The sequence below is a fragment of the Staurois parvus genome, unplaced genomic scaffold (assembly GCF_062004578.1).
Source record: "Staurois parvus isolate SC_StPar_1 unplaced genomic scaffold, SC_StPar_1.0 ptg000243l, whole genome shotgun sequence".
In the NCBI taxonomy this organism is placed as follows: Eukaryota; Metazoa; Chordata; class Amphibia; order Anura; family Ranidae; genus Staurois; species Staurois parvus.
This window is the reverse complement of record NW_028318039.1, coordinates 582,061-595,790: the sequence shown is the minus strand read 5'-3', so window position 1 is coordinate 595,790 and position 13,730 is coordinate 582,061. Positions and strand designations below refer to the sequence as shown.

Below are 13,730 nucleotides of genomic sequence, written 5' to 3'. Positions count from 1 at the left end.
GCACTGGACCTTGCTGTATACAGGATTCAGGAAGATAACCAAGAAGATATGGAAAGCCCATCCAAAATTATAGAGTTGAACTACAGGAACAATCTATCTAAGAACCATTAAAACTTGTGACTCCTGATGTGAAGTATAAGGTGGCAGATGGCGATAGCAAACTACACATACCCATCCATATGGTCGTGCATTGGGAAAGAACCACCGGTTGGAAAAGCTGCTCCAGACCTTACTGTATACAGGACTCAGGAAGATAACCAAAAAGATGGCCGCCCTGTGTGTATGGACGTCTCCGGAAGTGATGTCATCCAAGTTGGCCGTCAAGAGGAACTGGCATTGGCAATGATCCCAGTGACTGTAACGAGGGCTGCGAAAGGCCGGGAACCTGGCATTAGCGATGATCTGGCTGGTCTTCATACTGCTGCCCCCCACTTCCTTCCCCCCCAGTGGAGCTTCCAGGAAATAAGCAAAAAGAATTACTATAGAGTATCCCTTGAGTGACAGCTGAATCAGGTGGGACTACTGACATTACACATCCAAGATGCCAGCACCCACCACTAATCTCAGGCCTTTTCAATGTCTACAATAAAATACATTATGTGCACATATAATCTTCTATTAAAATGTTTGCTGCAATGAAGATGGGGTCTTTTTAAAAAATGAAAGCTTGAATTCACTCATTGAAAGAACTTTTTATTTGCAGTGTGCCATTGTTATAAAAATATTATAGTTATCATTATGCATTGTTACATGAACATGGAATAAAAAGAGGGTTGTGGTTTAATCCCTACGTAACAGGCTGGCTGAACAATTAAGTTTCAAATTAAAAAGTTAGAAGTTATTTATTCACCTCTTGACAGAGTTTGCAAATACTTGTTGGAGCTTCCATACCGAAAGATAATATATTCAATAGTTCATTTAACTAGGTACTTTAATGATTTATGATCCATAAATCATTTCTTAGAACATATTTCCATACCATTTAAATAACATAATATATTTGTCCCTAGTGAAGAACCAGCCTTGTCAATTTATGGCCCTGAAGAAAAATAGTTGAGTGTGCCATGAAGTTAAACATTACATATGTTGTTAAGTGATTTTCAAAAACAGCAGATATGGTAAAGGTGTTGCAAAAAGTGAGAAGGTTAGGATTCTGCACACCTCATCTACTGAGAATTTGAGTTTCTGCCTGCACCCACCCCTACCCATCGACAAAAGGTTTTTCGGGCTCTATGCACACTAGTGTCTGTTTAGGCTCAAAAAAGTCTGGATGAAAAATTTCTGACAATAGCGTTTTTGTGCCAGCTTGTAGTAGCGTTTTTGTAGTTTTAGAATAGTTTAGGAACATTAGCGTTTTATTAGCATTTTTCCAGCACATGAAGGGGAAAAGAGGTTAAAAAAAAGCTTGAATAAAGCTATAAGGAGCGTTTTAGAAATGTTTTGGAGTGTTTAGGAGCGTTCAGCTTTTTTTTCTGCCGGGCAAATGCTCCCAAAAACTCTACAAAAAATTTTTTTTCTGATCCTAAATACTGAAGCTTGAAAAACGTTTCTAGCATAAAATAGTGTGCATGGACATAACATAGAATAACGCTATTAGCTTTTAGGAGCAGAAAAAAATGCTAGTGTGCATAGAGTCTCAATGTACAAAGGCAACCTTTTCCCCTCAAACTAAAGGATCCTCATCATGGGTTTAAAAAAAGCAGTAGAGGAAATAAGTTTTAACATACAATTCCTTACAAATGAATTACTAATCTTATATAAGAAAAAAACACTGCAACAGAAAACTTACCTAGTTTAGCTCAATTTGAGATTGCTTTCATTCACTGCAGTAAGATCCCTGTGATCTTCATATTGTGGTTTTCACAGGTACCTGCTCCCACTTCCACTTGGCTCGCCTAAGCAATCGAAGTGGAAGTTTGGCCCCTCTCCCTGCCCACAGCTTTCTGATATATGTAATTGATCCCAGAAAGCTGTGGGATGATTCACAAAGCACAGTGTGATTTGCGCATGTGCAGTAGGAAACCAGCTGTGAAGGCACTAAGAGTCACAGCCCACTTCCATTAGTAAACATGCCGGTTTCGGGGAACCAAAGACCAGTGAGGAATCGGTTCTGGTGAGGATGGCGCTGGACCCTTGGACAAGTAAGTGTCTTTATATTAAAAGTCAGCAGCTACAGTATTTGTAGCTACTGACTTTTATAAGTAAAATGGTTCCCAGATCACCATGTTAGCAAGACAAAACAATAGAATGGACTGTAACAACCTGTATGAAAAGCTAAAATACTGAGAAGAACAGCAGGGTACCCTGTATGCAATTCACACACACCTTTTTCTTAGGGTCTTCTAGCCGTTCTTTCCTCTTCTCCGGTTTCCTCAAGGGAGTCCTTATAACTGCACTGAACAGCGCTTATGTAATAATGAGTGCCATTCAGTACAGCAATTCACTCAGTAATACACCTTCAATTCAGAACCATCTCCAGTAGTAACTGATTCGTGCCAATGTCTTCAGTCTTCCAGCTCAATCAAACCACTTGCTCTGAGCCCAGACATCTATGAACCCACTCCTTGGGTGGCATCATCAGAGCAAGCAGGTTGAATGACCCAGAACTTATAATCATAAATCCCCAGTGCCAAAGAAATATGTGTATCAAATTAATAAAATTAAAATTAAATGCTGCTGTACATAAGTAGTGCAATATACACCAAAAAACATCATAAACAGCGCAAATAATTAAATATAAATCATACAAAAATTATATGTATATATATATATATATATATATATATATATAAATATATATATAAACAAATAATCCCACTCCAAAACTCGTGAAAAATTGTGAATATATATATATATATATAAAGTGCCAAAGAACAAAATAAATAAAAAAGAAAAAAAAGAAAAAAACAAAAAGAAGTCCTTGTTCCAAAGAAGTGTGCTTCCACCATAAATCAGTGCTTTAACCAACATATACCGCACTAACCAGATTCTGGTGAAATATACGCCTTTTAGGCATTTTAGGGATCCTAGACCCTTCCGATAAACCTCCAGGGCTCCACTCCACCACAAGAGACGTTTACTCCAACTGCCAACACCTCCACTCTTCTCCTTCCAGAAATGCTCCAAGTATTGCAGGAGAAAAAAACACACATAGTGTAATACTGCAACACCAAGTTTGCAATACTAACTAAACTAAAACACCAGGCCACTCACATTGTATAGATTGTAAAAAAGCATGTTTTAATTGCCTCCACAGGCATTCAAAACCTCAGTATATCCAGGAATATGAACCAGAAATTCCACAGCTAAGCAGTAGATGACAGTAATCTATTCACCCAGTCACAAGATGGCCGCTTGGAATGCAGTGCATCGGCGTGCGTTCCACTCATGGGAAGTGACGCAGAAAGTAAGATGGTAGACCGGAAGTGCGTCGACGTATTTTGCCCCTCCCAAAGGGCGTTTTCAGAATCTGGTGAGTGCGGTATATGTTGGTTAAAGCACTGCTTTATGGTGGAAGCACACTTCTTTGGAACAAGGACTTCTTTTTGTTTTTTGATTTTTTTTGTTCTTTGGCACTTTATATATATATATATATATATATATTTCACAATTTTTCACGAGTTTTGGAGTGGGATTATTTGTATATACAGTCATGGCCGAAATTGTTGGCACCCTTGATATTTTTCCTGAAAATCAAGTATTTCACACAAAAAAGGTATTGCATTAACACATGTTTTGCTATACACATGTTTATTCCCTTTGTATGTATTGGAACAAATATAAAACAGAGGCAGAAAAGCAAATATGACATAATGTCACACAAAACCCCAAAAATGGGCTGGACAAAAGTATTGGCACCCTTAACTTAATATTTGGTTGCACACCCTTTGGAAAACATAACTGAAATCAGTCGCTTCCTATAACCATCAATAAGCTTCTGACACCTCTCACCCGGAATTTTGGACCACTCTTCCTTTGCAAACAGCTCCAGGTCTCTCTTATTGGAAGGACACCTTTTCCCAACAGCAATTTTAAGATCTCTCCACAGGTGTTCAATGGGATTTAGATCTGGGCTCATTGCTGGCCACTTCAGAACTCTCCAGCGCTTCTTTGCCATCCATTTCTGAGTGCTTTTTGACGTATGTTTGGGGTCATTGTCCTGCTGGAAGACCCAGGATCTTGGACGCAAACCCAGCTTTCTGACACTGGGCCCTACAGTGCGACCCAAAATCCTTTGGTAATCCTCAGATTTCATGATGCCTTGCACACAGTCAAGGCACCCAGTGCCAGAGGCAGCAAAACAACCCCAAAACATCATTGAACCTCCACCATATTTTACCGTAGGTACTGTGTTTTGTTCTTTGTAGGCCTCATTCCGTTTTCGGTAAACAGTAGAATGATGTGCTTTACCGAAAAGCTCTATCTTGGTCTCATCTGTCCACAAGACGTTTTCCCAGAAGGCTTTTGGCTTACTCAAGTACATTTTGGCAAACTGTAGTCTTGCTTTTTTATGTCTCTGTGTCAGCAGTGGGGTCCTCCTGGGTCTCCTGCCATAGCGTTTCATTTCATTTAAATGTCGACGGATAGTTCGCGCTGACACTGATGCTCCCTGAGCCTGCAGGACAGCTTGAATGTCTTTGGAACATGTTTGGGGCTGCTTATCCACCATCCGGACTATTCTGCGTTGCAATCTTTCATCAATTTTCCTCATCCGTCCACGACCAGGGAGATTAGCTACAGTGCCATGGGTTGCAAACTTCTTGATAATGTTGCGCACTGTGGACAAAGGCAAATCTAGTTCTCTGGAGATGGACTTGTAACCTTGAGATTGTTGATATTTTGCCACAATTTTGGTTCTCAGGTCCTCAGACAGTTCTCGTCTCCTCTTTCTGTTGTCCATGCTTAGTGTGGCACAGACAGACACACAATGCAAAGGTTAAGTGAACGTCTCTCCTTTTTATCTGCTTTCAGGTGTGATTTCTATATTGCCCACACCTGTTACTTGCCCCAGGTGAGTTTACAGGAGCATCACATGCTTGTAACATTCTTATTTATCCGCAGTTGTGAAAGGGTGCCAATACTTTTGTCCAGCCCATTTTTGGAGGTTTGTGTGACATTATGTCGAATTTGCTTTCTTTCCTCCCTTTTTTTGTTTTGTCCCAATACACACAAAGGGAATAAACATGTGTATAGCAAAACATGTGTTAATGCAATACGTTTCGTGAGAAATACATGATTTCCTGGAGAAATATCAAGGGTGCCAACAATTTCGGCCATGACTGTATATATATATATATATAATTTTTATATGATTTATATTTAATTATTTGCGCTGTTTATGATGTTTTTATGAATGACCCAGAAGACTGAGGACATGTGGTGACAGAAATCAGTTACTACTGGGGGGGGGGGGGTTCTGGACCTAAGAGAAGCATTGAAAAAAACATTTTTTTAATATTTATCATTGAGCTGGAGTTCAACTTTACATTACACTCCCTCTTCCATGCACTGCATATAATATTTGTCATCTTTATATTAGAGACAGCACATTAAGTCATACACCATGTTTCCATACCAATATGGATATACAGCATATCCTCTTGCCATTTCCAGTTCCTCCACTTGCTATTGATTTTGACATCAGGCCAAGTCATTTAATTCTTCTTCTTCTTCTGCTCTGGTATCACTTTTGATGCACATACATATTGCAGTGGGACATCAAGCCCACATTGGCTACACTTAATATACGGAGGATATAAAATGTCTACACACCCCTATTATAATGTCAGGTTTATGTGACGTAAAAAATGAGACAAAGATAAATCATTTCGGAACTTTTTCCACCTTTAATTTGACCTATAAACTGTACAGCTCAATTGAAAAACAAACTGAAATCTTTTTTGGGGGGCGGGGGGAGTAAACATAAAAAGCTAAAATAATGTGGTTGCATAAGTGTACACCCTTAAACTAATACACAGTACACTTCTACTCATAGAACACACGGTATAGTCATGTTTATTGCCAGCATACTAACCTAAACAGATTTCTTTTTTAACACAAATATATCTCCTGGTCTATGAAGCAAATTGAAAAAGGTGCCACATAGCTGTGATAGATAAATACATGAGCAAAAAAAATGGGACTTTAAAGACACCATATATAGTTTAAAGAAACAACAAAATCTTTTAATATATTATTTTATTATTTTATTATTAAAATGAATATGTATAGTGTTTTTTATTCATTTACTTTATTACTTGGCTTTACAAATCTCTGATGGGGAAAGCTGCAGTATCTGCATCCCTTTAGGTGTAGGCAAGCCTTAGGAGAAACACCATTATAGGGGATGCCTAAAATTTGACATTGACTAGGAAATTCAGGATTGCAATCAAACAAGCAGGAAATGCCATTTCTGGGGGCATTCTGTGCATCAATGGTTTATGGAACATATCCAGGTAGCCCCATTGTAAAGAAGTTACATTTGACAGAAAATTACCCAATGACTTATTTAGCATATAATATATTTGTCATATTATTTAAATAAAAGTGAGCTTTTTCATAAGCAAATCCATGCAGTTAAAGAAGCTTTTTTACTATTGTATCTAAAATCCTGTGAGTTTGTCCGAAGAGATATGTACCAGACTGTACATGAGCTAATTGCCATTGGACAATAATGTCCAAAGAGATATGTACCAGACTGTACATGAGCTAATTGCCATTGGACAATAATGATCATCTCGTGTATGCAAAACTTTAGATCTAAAGTGCCCTAATAAGTTCCCCCCAATCTAAACTTAATTCTGGCTACAAACACATTTTCAGTTTTTGAATACCAATAACTCAATACCAGATGGAAATCCCCATTATTTATGCCAACTGGGAATAGAAACCATACTTTCTAAGCCAACTGCAATTTCTCTCTGCATTATATTAGCACATTTATGTATTTAAATAATACAAAACTTCCTGAACCATGTGTACTTTCAATATTTAAAACTTGTGATGGGCATCCAGTAAAAATGAAAACTTTGATTTAAGGATATGCATCAAATTTATTAGTGCCAAAATGTTTATAACAAATTACAGTCTGAGTAAAGTGGTCATTGTGGGATATGTGTTTACGCTGAATACATTTGCTTTGTTTTATATAGGTTTGGAGGTCTGACTACTGAAAAGAACCTTAAAATGAGAAATCCCATTCATTTAGAATAATACTATCCAGAATGTGTGACCTATTGCCCTAACCAATGGTGCAAACAACCAAGTAGGAAAACATTCCCAGTGTGATTGTGTATTACATTGAGAAACCCAGCCATCCAATTACAAATTTGCTGTTTAACAAAAAGTAATATCATTATAAGTTAACCTATCCCATTCTGTGAAACAACAATATCACAAGGAGATTACATTATCAAGGTGAGCCCACTATGTGTTTACTATGAATACATTTGCTTTGTTTTATATAGAGTAGGTTTGGAGGACTACTGAAAAGACCCTTCCAATAGAAAATCACATTCATTTAGAATAGTACTTGCCAGACTGTGTGCCTATTACCATGACCCTCAGGTGTCAAACACAAGGCCCATGGGCTGAATCTGGCCCTCCAGGCCATTTCATGTGGCCCTTGTACCTCTCTTGTAGGTACTCCCTTGTCTCCACCCCCACCTTGTCTCAGCAGTTGGCAGCAGAGAGGAGAATAGAACTTCTCTGCCAAATCCTGCACCTCTCAGTGCAGCTGCAGCACCCCCTCATCTCTGCCTCCCTTGGTCTCAGTATTCAGCAGACTCTGGTAACTGACTCCACTCCTCCTCTGGTCCTCCTCCAGACCCTGGACTTTCTGCATTCCAGCTCTGCCCCCAAAGGGGGTGCACGGTGATGTTAGCGAGGCTGTGCAATTCTTGACATCTGGTCTAAGGTGGGAGCAGTGTTTTGGACATCTAGTCTTACAGATACAAATGGCCCTTTGGGGGCAACCATAATGCTGATATGGCCCACAATGAAATGGAGTTTGACACCCCTGCCCTAACCCATGGTGCCGAATTTTGGCCTGTATGTACAGCTTCTTGTCTGACAGAAGTCAGGCTCATAATTGACTTTGGTCAAACCGACATGACAGAAAACCAGCATCCGACTGGCATCCAGTGCTGATAAGTATGTCCTGGCAGGGGAGCGGTCCCCCTTGTCTGAACACAATAGCTCAGCAGGGAGATTGCTGCACTAACATCGGATCTATTAGTATGCTGATTTGTAATTTTTTTTTTCGTTCACCCTGCTGGGTTGAACACAGAAAAAAAATAAACTACCTGTGTGTGCCCAGCTTTAGCCTAGGCACTGTCATTAACTGAAGCTCAGTTACTGCCCTATAATGATGTAAGATAGAGCTTTTTTGAGTTTTACACCCATCTTTTTTGAGTTTTACACCCAAGCTGAACTCTAGGCACATAAAAATATAATAAAAGTAATTCATGTTATTAAATGCATACATTTGACTTGATTTCAGCATCTTGTAATCCACTTTATAGCACCACCCAGATGGGATAGGGAGCGGCAGCACTAGTTGCCAGTCAGTTGTGATACATGCACATTTGCTGACAAGGAACATGCATACAAGAGACGAGCTCAAGTTTTTTTTTTTCTGCTCCTTCACTGACCTGGGGCAGGGAGGTGACCTGTGTTTTTTAACAGTAGTAGATAACATTGAGGTCACCAACCCAGCTCTGCTTTCTGGCAGGGCTGTGTAAATCTCAGGACAGACCAGACAAAATCAAAAATACTTTTATTTATTTCAGTTGTGTATTTAGCGGTTTGCCTGGAATTCAACTTTAACAATTCTAATGCTTTTTCCAAGCAATGAATAGTAGAACTTTGAAGTTTAGGCTTCATTTATTAAAAGCTTACAGTAATCCACAGTGGCTAAATGGTTAGTACTTCTGCTGGGCAGTACTAGGGTCATTGGTTCGAATCACAACCACAACACCACTTGCCTGGAGTTTGCACATTTTCCCTGCGCCTGTGTGGGTTTCCTCCAGGTACTCCAGTTTCCTCCCACACTCCAAAGACATGCTGGTAGGTTAATTGGATCCTGTCTAAATTGGCCTTAGTATGTGTATGTATGAATGTAGATTAAGAACTTTAGATTGGACTCCCCTTGAGGGTTAGGGACTGATGTGAATGCGCAATATATATATATATGTAAAGTGCTGCGTAAATTTATGGTGCTATAGAAGTACTTGTTATAATAATAATAATCCCAGGCAAGTGGCTAATAACACAAGTACTTTGCATAGATGGTAATGTTTTACTCATCAAAGGATCTGTAATTCTGTGCAGCCAGTCTTGTAATGCAGCACCCCTACCAAACAGCAAAGCCAGGTCCTTCAGCCCCACTGCAGTGTCTGCCCAAAATTTGTGATTTTCTTTTACTTTCAATAATGGTAAATAGGACAAATAGAGAGGGTGAATCTCCAAAAGGGGGGCACAGACAGGGGAAAAAACTGCCAGGTGTTCTAATCCATCTCCACTCTATCCAAAACTAAAAGAAAAGTTTTGACTTTAGCTGTACTTTAAAACACTGGTTCACAAATAGCATTCAGTGATGGTCTATGGCAGAAGTAGCCACATGCTAACCCAATGCAAACTACTTTCAGTTGTCAGTAAGTATGCATATACCTTTATTATGTACACATTTTTTTTCTTTCAAAGTTTATGTGAATAATACTATAAAGGACATATATAGGTAATTTAGTTTATTGTTGTTTATAAGTACAAATGACTTTCTTTTGGAAATAGTCTTCTGTCCCTTTTTATAATAACTACAAATATAAAAATACAAGGCAATAAAGCAACAAAAATGTGCACATCTTCATATAAACAAACGATCAAAAGTGTTGTACAAAATTATTTACATTTGTAATCTATTTACACATTCTAAAAGTACATTTGAAGGAGTACAATAATGTTAAGTTATCAAAAAGGTAGCTAAAATACAGTAGCAATCTTACAAAAACACCAATTTTAACCACAAAATAAATAGACAATAAAATACAGCATTTTATAGAACAAACAAGACCCTTTCTGTGTATTGTGTTTTTGTCTTTACCATTCTTGGTTAATTCAAGCTTTTTTTGCTGCATCAAACCTTCATCAAATCTATTTTCGGTTACTCCATTATGTAAGGTACTGCAATTATACAAGAGTAAATTGCATAGTAACTTTAAAAAAAAATTACCGTGTCCGATAACATAGGTTGCATAAACATTTCAAAACAAACGATCACTTCCATGATTCTGAACATTAGCTTTTTACCATATTTAATGATAACCTATTTGTTAGTTCTGATGATAAGGATAATCCTGTAAAAGATAACAGATCAAGTGCAAAAATGTTGTGTAAAATTCACAGGAAGAATGTCACTGCCAACACAAAAATTCAGGAGGGACAGATGTAATTGTAAGGCTTATGTTGGTAGTTCTCAATGCTGTTTGTTATCCATAAAACATATTTGGTAGTGATATAATTGCATAGATGTGGCCGGTAGTGATATGACACCTGCAGAAGATGTAGCGATGTCACAGGTGAAATTATTGGCACTGTGGTTCCACGCTGTTAATAATCTAAACAGCTTAGCTCCTATCAGGAATCACAGCAAACATTCAGAGGGTACAGTGTTCTAATATGGATCAGATCAGTGTTTGTAGTGGCATGACACACAGAAGCCTACAATGTATCAGGCGAGCTTATCAAACTATGTTTATATAATTAGCTAAATGCTTGTGTAGTGAACTCCACGTTGTACTTTTACATAAATAGAACAATTGCTTCCAAAAGATCAGTGCTTTTTTTGTTTTTTTGTTTTTAAAGCTAATGAAATATATTTGGGTAGTTAGCTCTAAAAGGCCTCACTTAACTACATTTAAAGCAATATTAAACATATGGAGAGCCACGTTTAGGATAAATTTAGATACTAATGAGATTAAGAACAATAATAAAGTGTATAGTGACACTGAAGTTTAAAAAAAAACAAATACACATATAAAAAGATGTACTTGCATGCTCAAGTATTAATGTATATTTCTGAGATATATATATATATATATATATATATATATATATATAGGCTTGTCCTTTGCGTGCAGTCATCCGTGACCTCATTTCATTTACTAAACACTGTAACAGTAAAGACAGTGCTTTGGTCAAAACATCACTAAACAACCTTAAAAACCCTTGTGTGTTGAGATGTAAATAAGCTGTATTGAGATGAAACCTGCCAGCTACTGTATACTGCAAAAGAAAAGAAAACAGAACGGTTGTAGCAAACATTCTCTGACTGGTTGATCACTTTGTATTTTAATACAGAGTTATAAATAAAGAGGAAAAAAAAAATCATGTTCTATTATGTTCCAGTTCCTCTTCCCACCCCACCCTCCTGCAAGTCCATATCACAACAGGGATAATAGGTTTGTATGCAGCAACGACCCTAACGGTGAGTTACTACAGTCTGCATAGTGTTTCAGCAATGAGGCAGTGGGGAGAAGATTGCATAGCGAAGAAGAGCCCTGGACAGGATCCACTCTAGTTCTGATGTCTCTTCATGTGTAGGGCTAAGTGATCAGAGCGGGAGAAGCTTCGGTTGCAAACTGCGCACTGAAAGGGCTTAGCTCCTGTGTGTTTTCTGTAATGACGAGTCAGTTCATCAGAACGGGCGAATCTCCAGTCACAGCCTTCCCACGTACACTTGTATGGCTTCTCTCCTGCAAACACAAATAGAAGACTTATGAATACAGAAGTTTCATACTATAAAAAAATATTGTGAAGGTCTATGATACATACATAAAGATTAAAAAGGGATAAGGTTTACTTTTCCTACAGTGACTCATAGTCAGCCTGTATGGGCAGTGCGCCAACAGCAGATAAAGCTGTCCGAGCAGATGCAGATCTCTACAGCTATTATAAGTTCTAAAAAGACATTCATGGGAAAACACTTTAATCTTTTAAAACTTCTTTATTGCTCTTTGTGTCGAGTTAAAAAAAAATGGCTGCCTACTCTTAGGGCCAGTTCACACATGCGTTTCAGTTTCAAAACACCAGAAAGTAGGTTATATGGTTGTCGGTGTCATAGTTCACAACAGTGTTTACAGTTCCAGTGTGTTCCAGATGCAGAAAAAAAAAAAAAAAGAACAAGCTGCATTTTTCCTGCACAGAACTGTACTGGAATGCGGTAAAATGCATCAAAAACGCACTGGAACGCACATGTCCTTATTTCAATTGAAGAAAAAGGGAGGGGAAAAAATGAACTGGAACGCATCAAAAACGCACCAGCAGAAACATCTGGAACGCATCTGGACTGTGTTTCTATAGTGTGAACCAGCCCTTAGAGCTCATGCACAAGGATGTAAATACATAGGTTCCTGAATGCAAAAATTCCATACAGAATTACACAACAGCTGGGGCTCCAGGGTGCCGTAAATTCAGGTGTATTGTATGCTGTATGCCCATACACCTTTTTATGTCCATATGCATGACCCTTATAATGGAATTCTACAAAACTAGAGGAACCCAAAAGGGAAGGTGTGGCTCACAGTGACCAGTTAGATCTGAGATTTCATTTTTCTATTATAGCTTACAGTTATTTTAGACCAGGGGTCTCCAAACTGCCTGCCTTTATCTGGCCCTGTGGGCACTATTCCTTCTCCTGATATGAGGCACAATTCCTCTCACCAGGGGCGGACTGACAACTCATGGGGCCCCCAGGCAATAGGGGATCATGGGGCCCCTGTGTCCTTACCCAAACTCAAAAAAGCCTATGAAAAAAGGTACCAGGGGCATCTCATGGGGCCCCCTACTGACCCCAGGCCCTCGGGCAGTGCCAGAGTTTCCAAATGGTCAGTCCGCCCCTGCCTCTCACTGACACTAAACATGAGGCACTATTCCTCCTACTGACACCAATGATGGGCACTATTCCTACCACTGATACCAATGATGGGGCACTATTCCTCCCACTGACACCAATGATGGGGCACTATTCCTCCCACTGACACCAACGATGGGGCACTATTCCTCCCACTGATACTAATGATGGGGCACTATTCCTCCCACTGACACCAATGATGGGGCACTATTCCTCCCACTGACACCAATGATGGGGCACTATTCCTCCCATTGACACTAATGAAGGGAAATAATTTTCTAACCGACATCAAATATGGGGCACCATGCCTCCCACTGACACCAATCATGTATATTCTTTACTCCCACCGATGCCAGGGCATTTTCTACTCCCACTGGCCAGTCGCCCCCCCCCCCCCCCCCAATATTTGAAGGACAGTAAACTGGTCCTTTGTTTAGAAAGTTTATAGACCCCTGCGCTAGACTAAAAATCACATTTGGAAAACCAAACTGCTGTAACTGGATAGATTTCACCTTTCAAATTTCCTGACATTAACGTCATGCTATAGGTAGGTTGTATATAGCCGTTCTAAAAAAGTACAAAACTTTCCAACCACCGCCTGCATAATCACACGGAAGCAGAGGATATTATTAATGATTTAAGTATTATTTTGGGTAGTTTAACAGGCATTTTACAAGAATTGTGCTCATGTATCAAGCTTCAGGCATTTGTTCCCTAGGTTGGAAAGAGAGCAATTTTAGAGAATAGTCATTTTCAAGTGCTAAAACATGCATATCATGTGTTTAGAGGCACACCCATTGAAGTCAATGGGGGCAAAAACAGC

The 13,730-nt window shown here is 39.0% G+C and overlaps 1 protein-coding gene across 1 annotated transcript in view; it reads right to left on the bottom strand.

Moving 5' to 3' along the window:
• Positions 1-9,731: 9,731 nt before the first annotated feature.
• Positions 9,732-13,730, bottom strand: part of KLF5 (KLF transcription factor 5) — a 28,745-nt gene continuing 24,746 nt past the window's right edge. Inside the window, exon 4 of the mRNA XM_089680365.1 lies at positions 9,732-11,750. Coding sequence (XP_089536491.1) covers positions 11,572-11,750 — 179 coding nt within the window. The 3' untranslated portion in view covers positions 9,732-11,571. The remainder of the gene's footprint in view (positions 11,751-13,730) is intronic.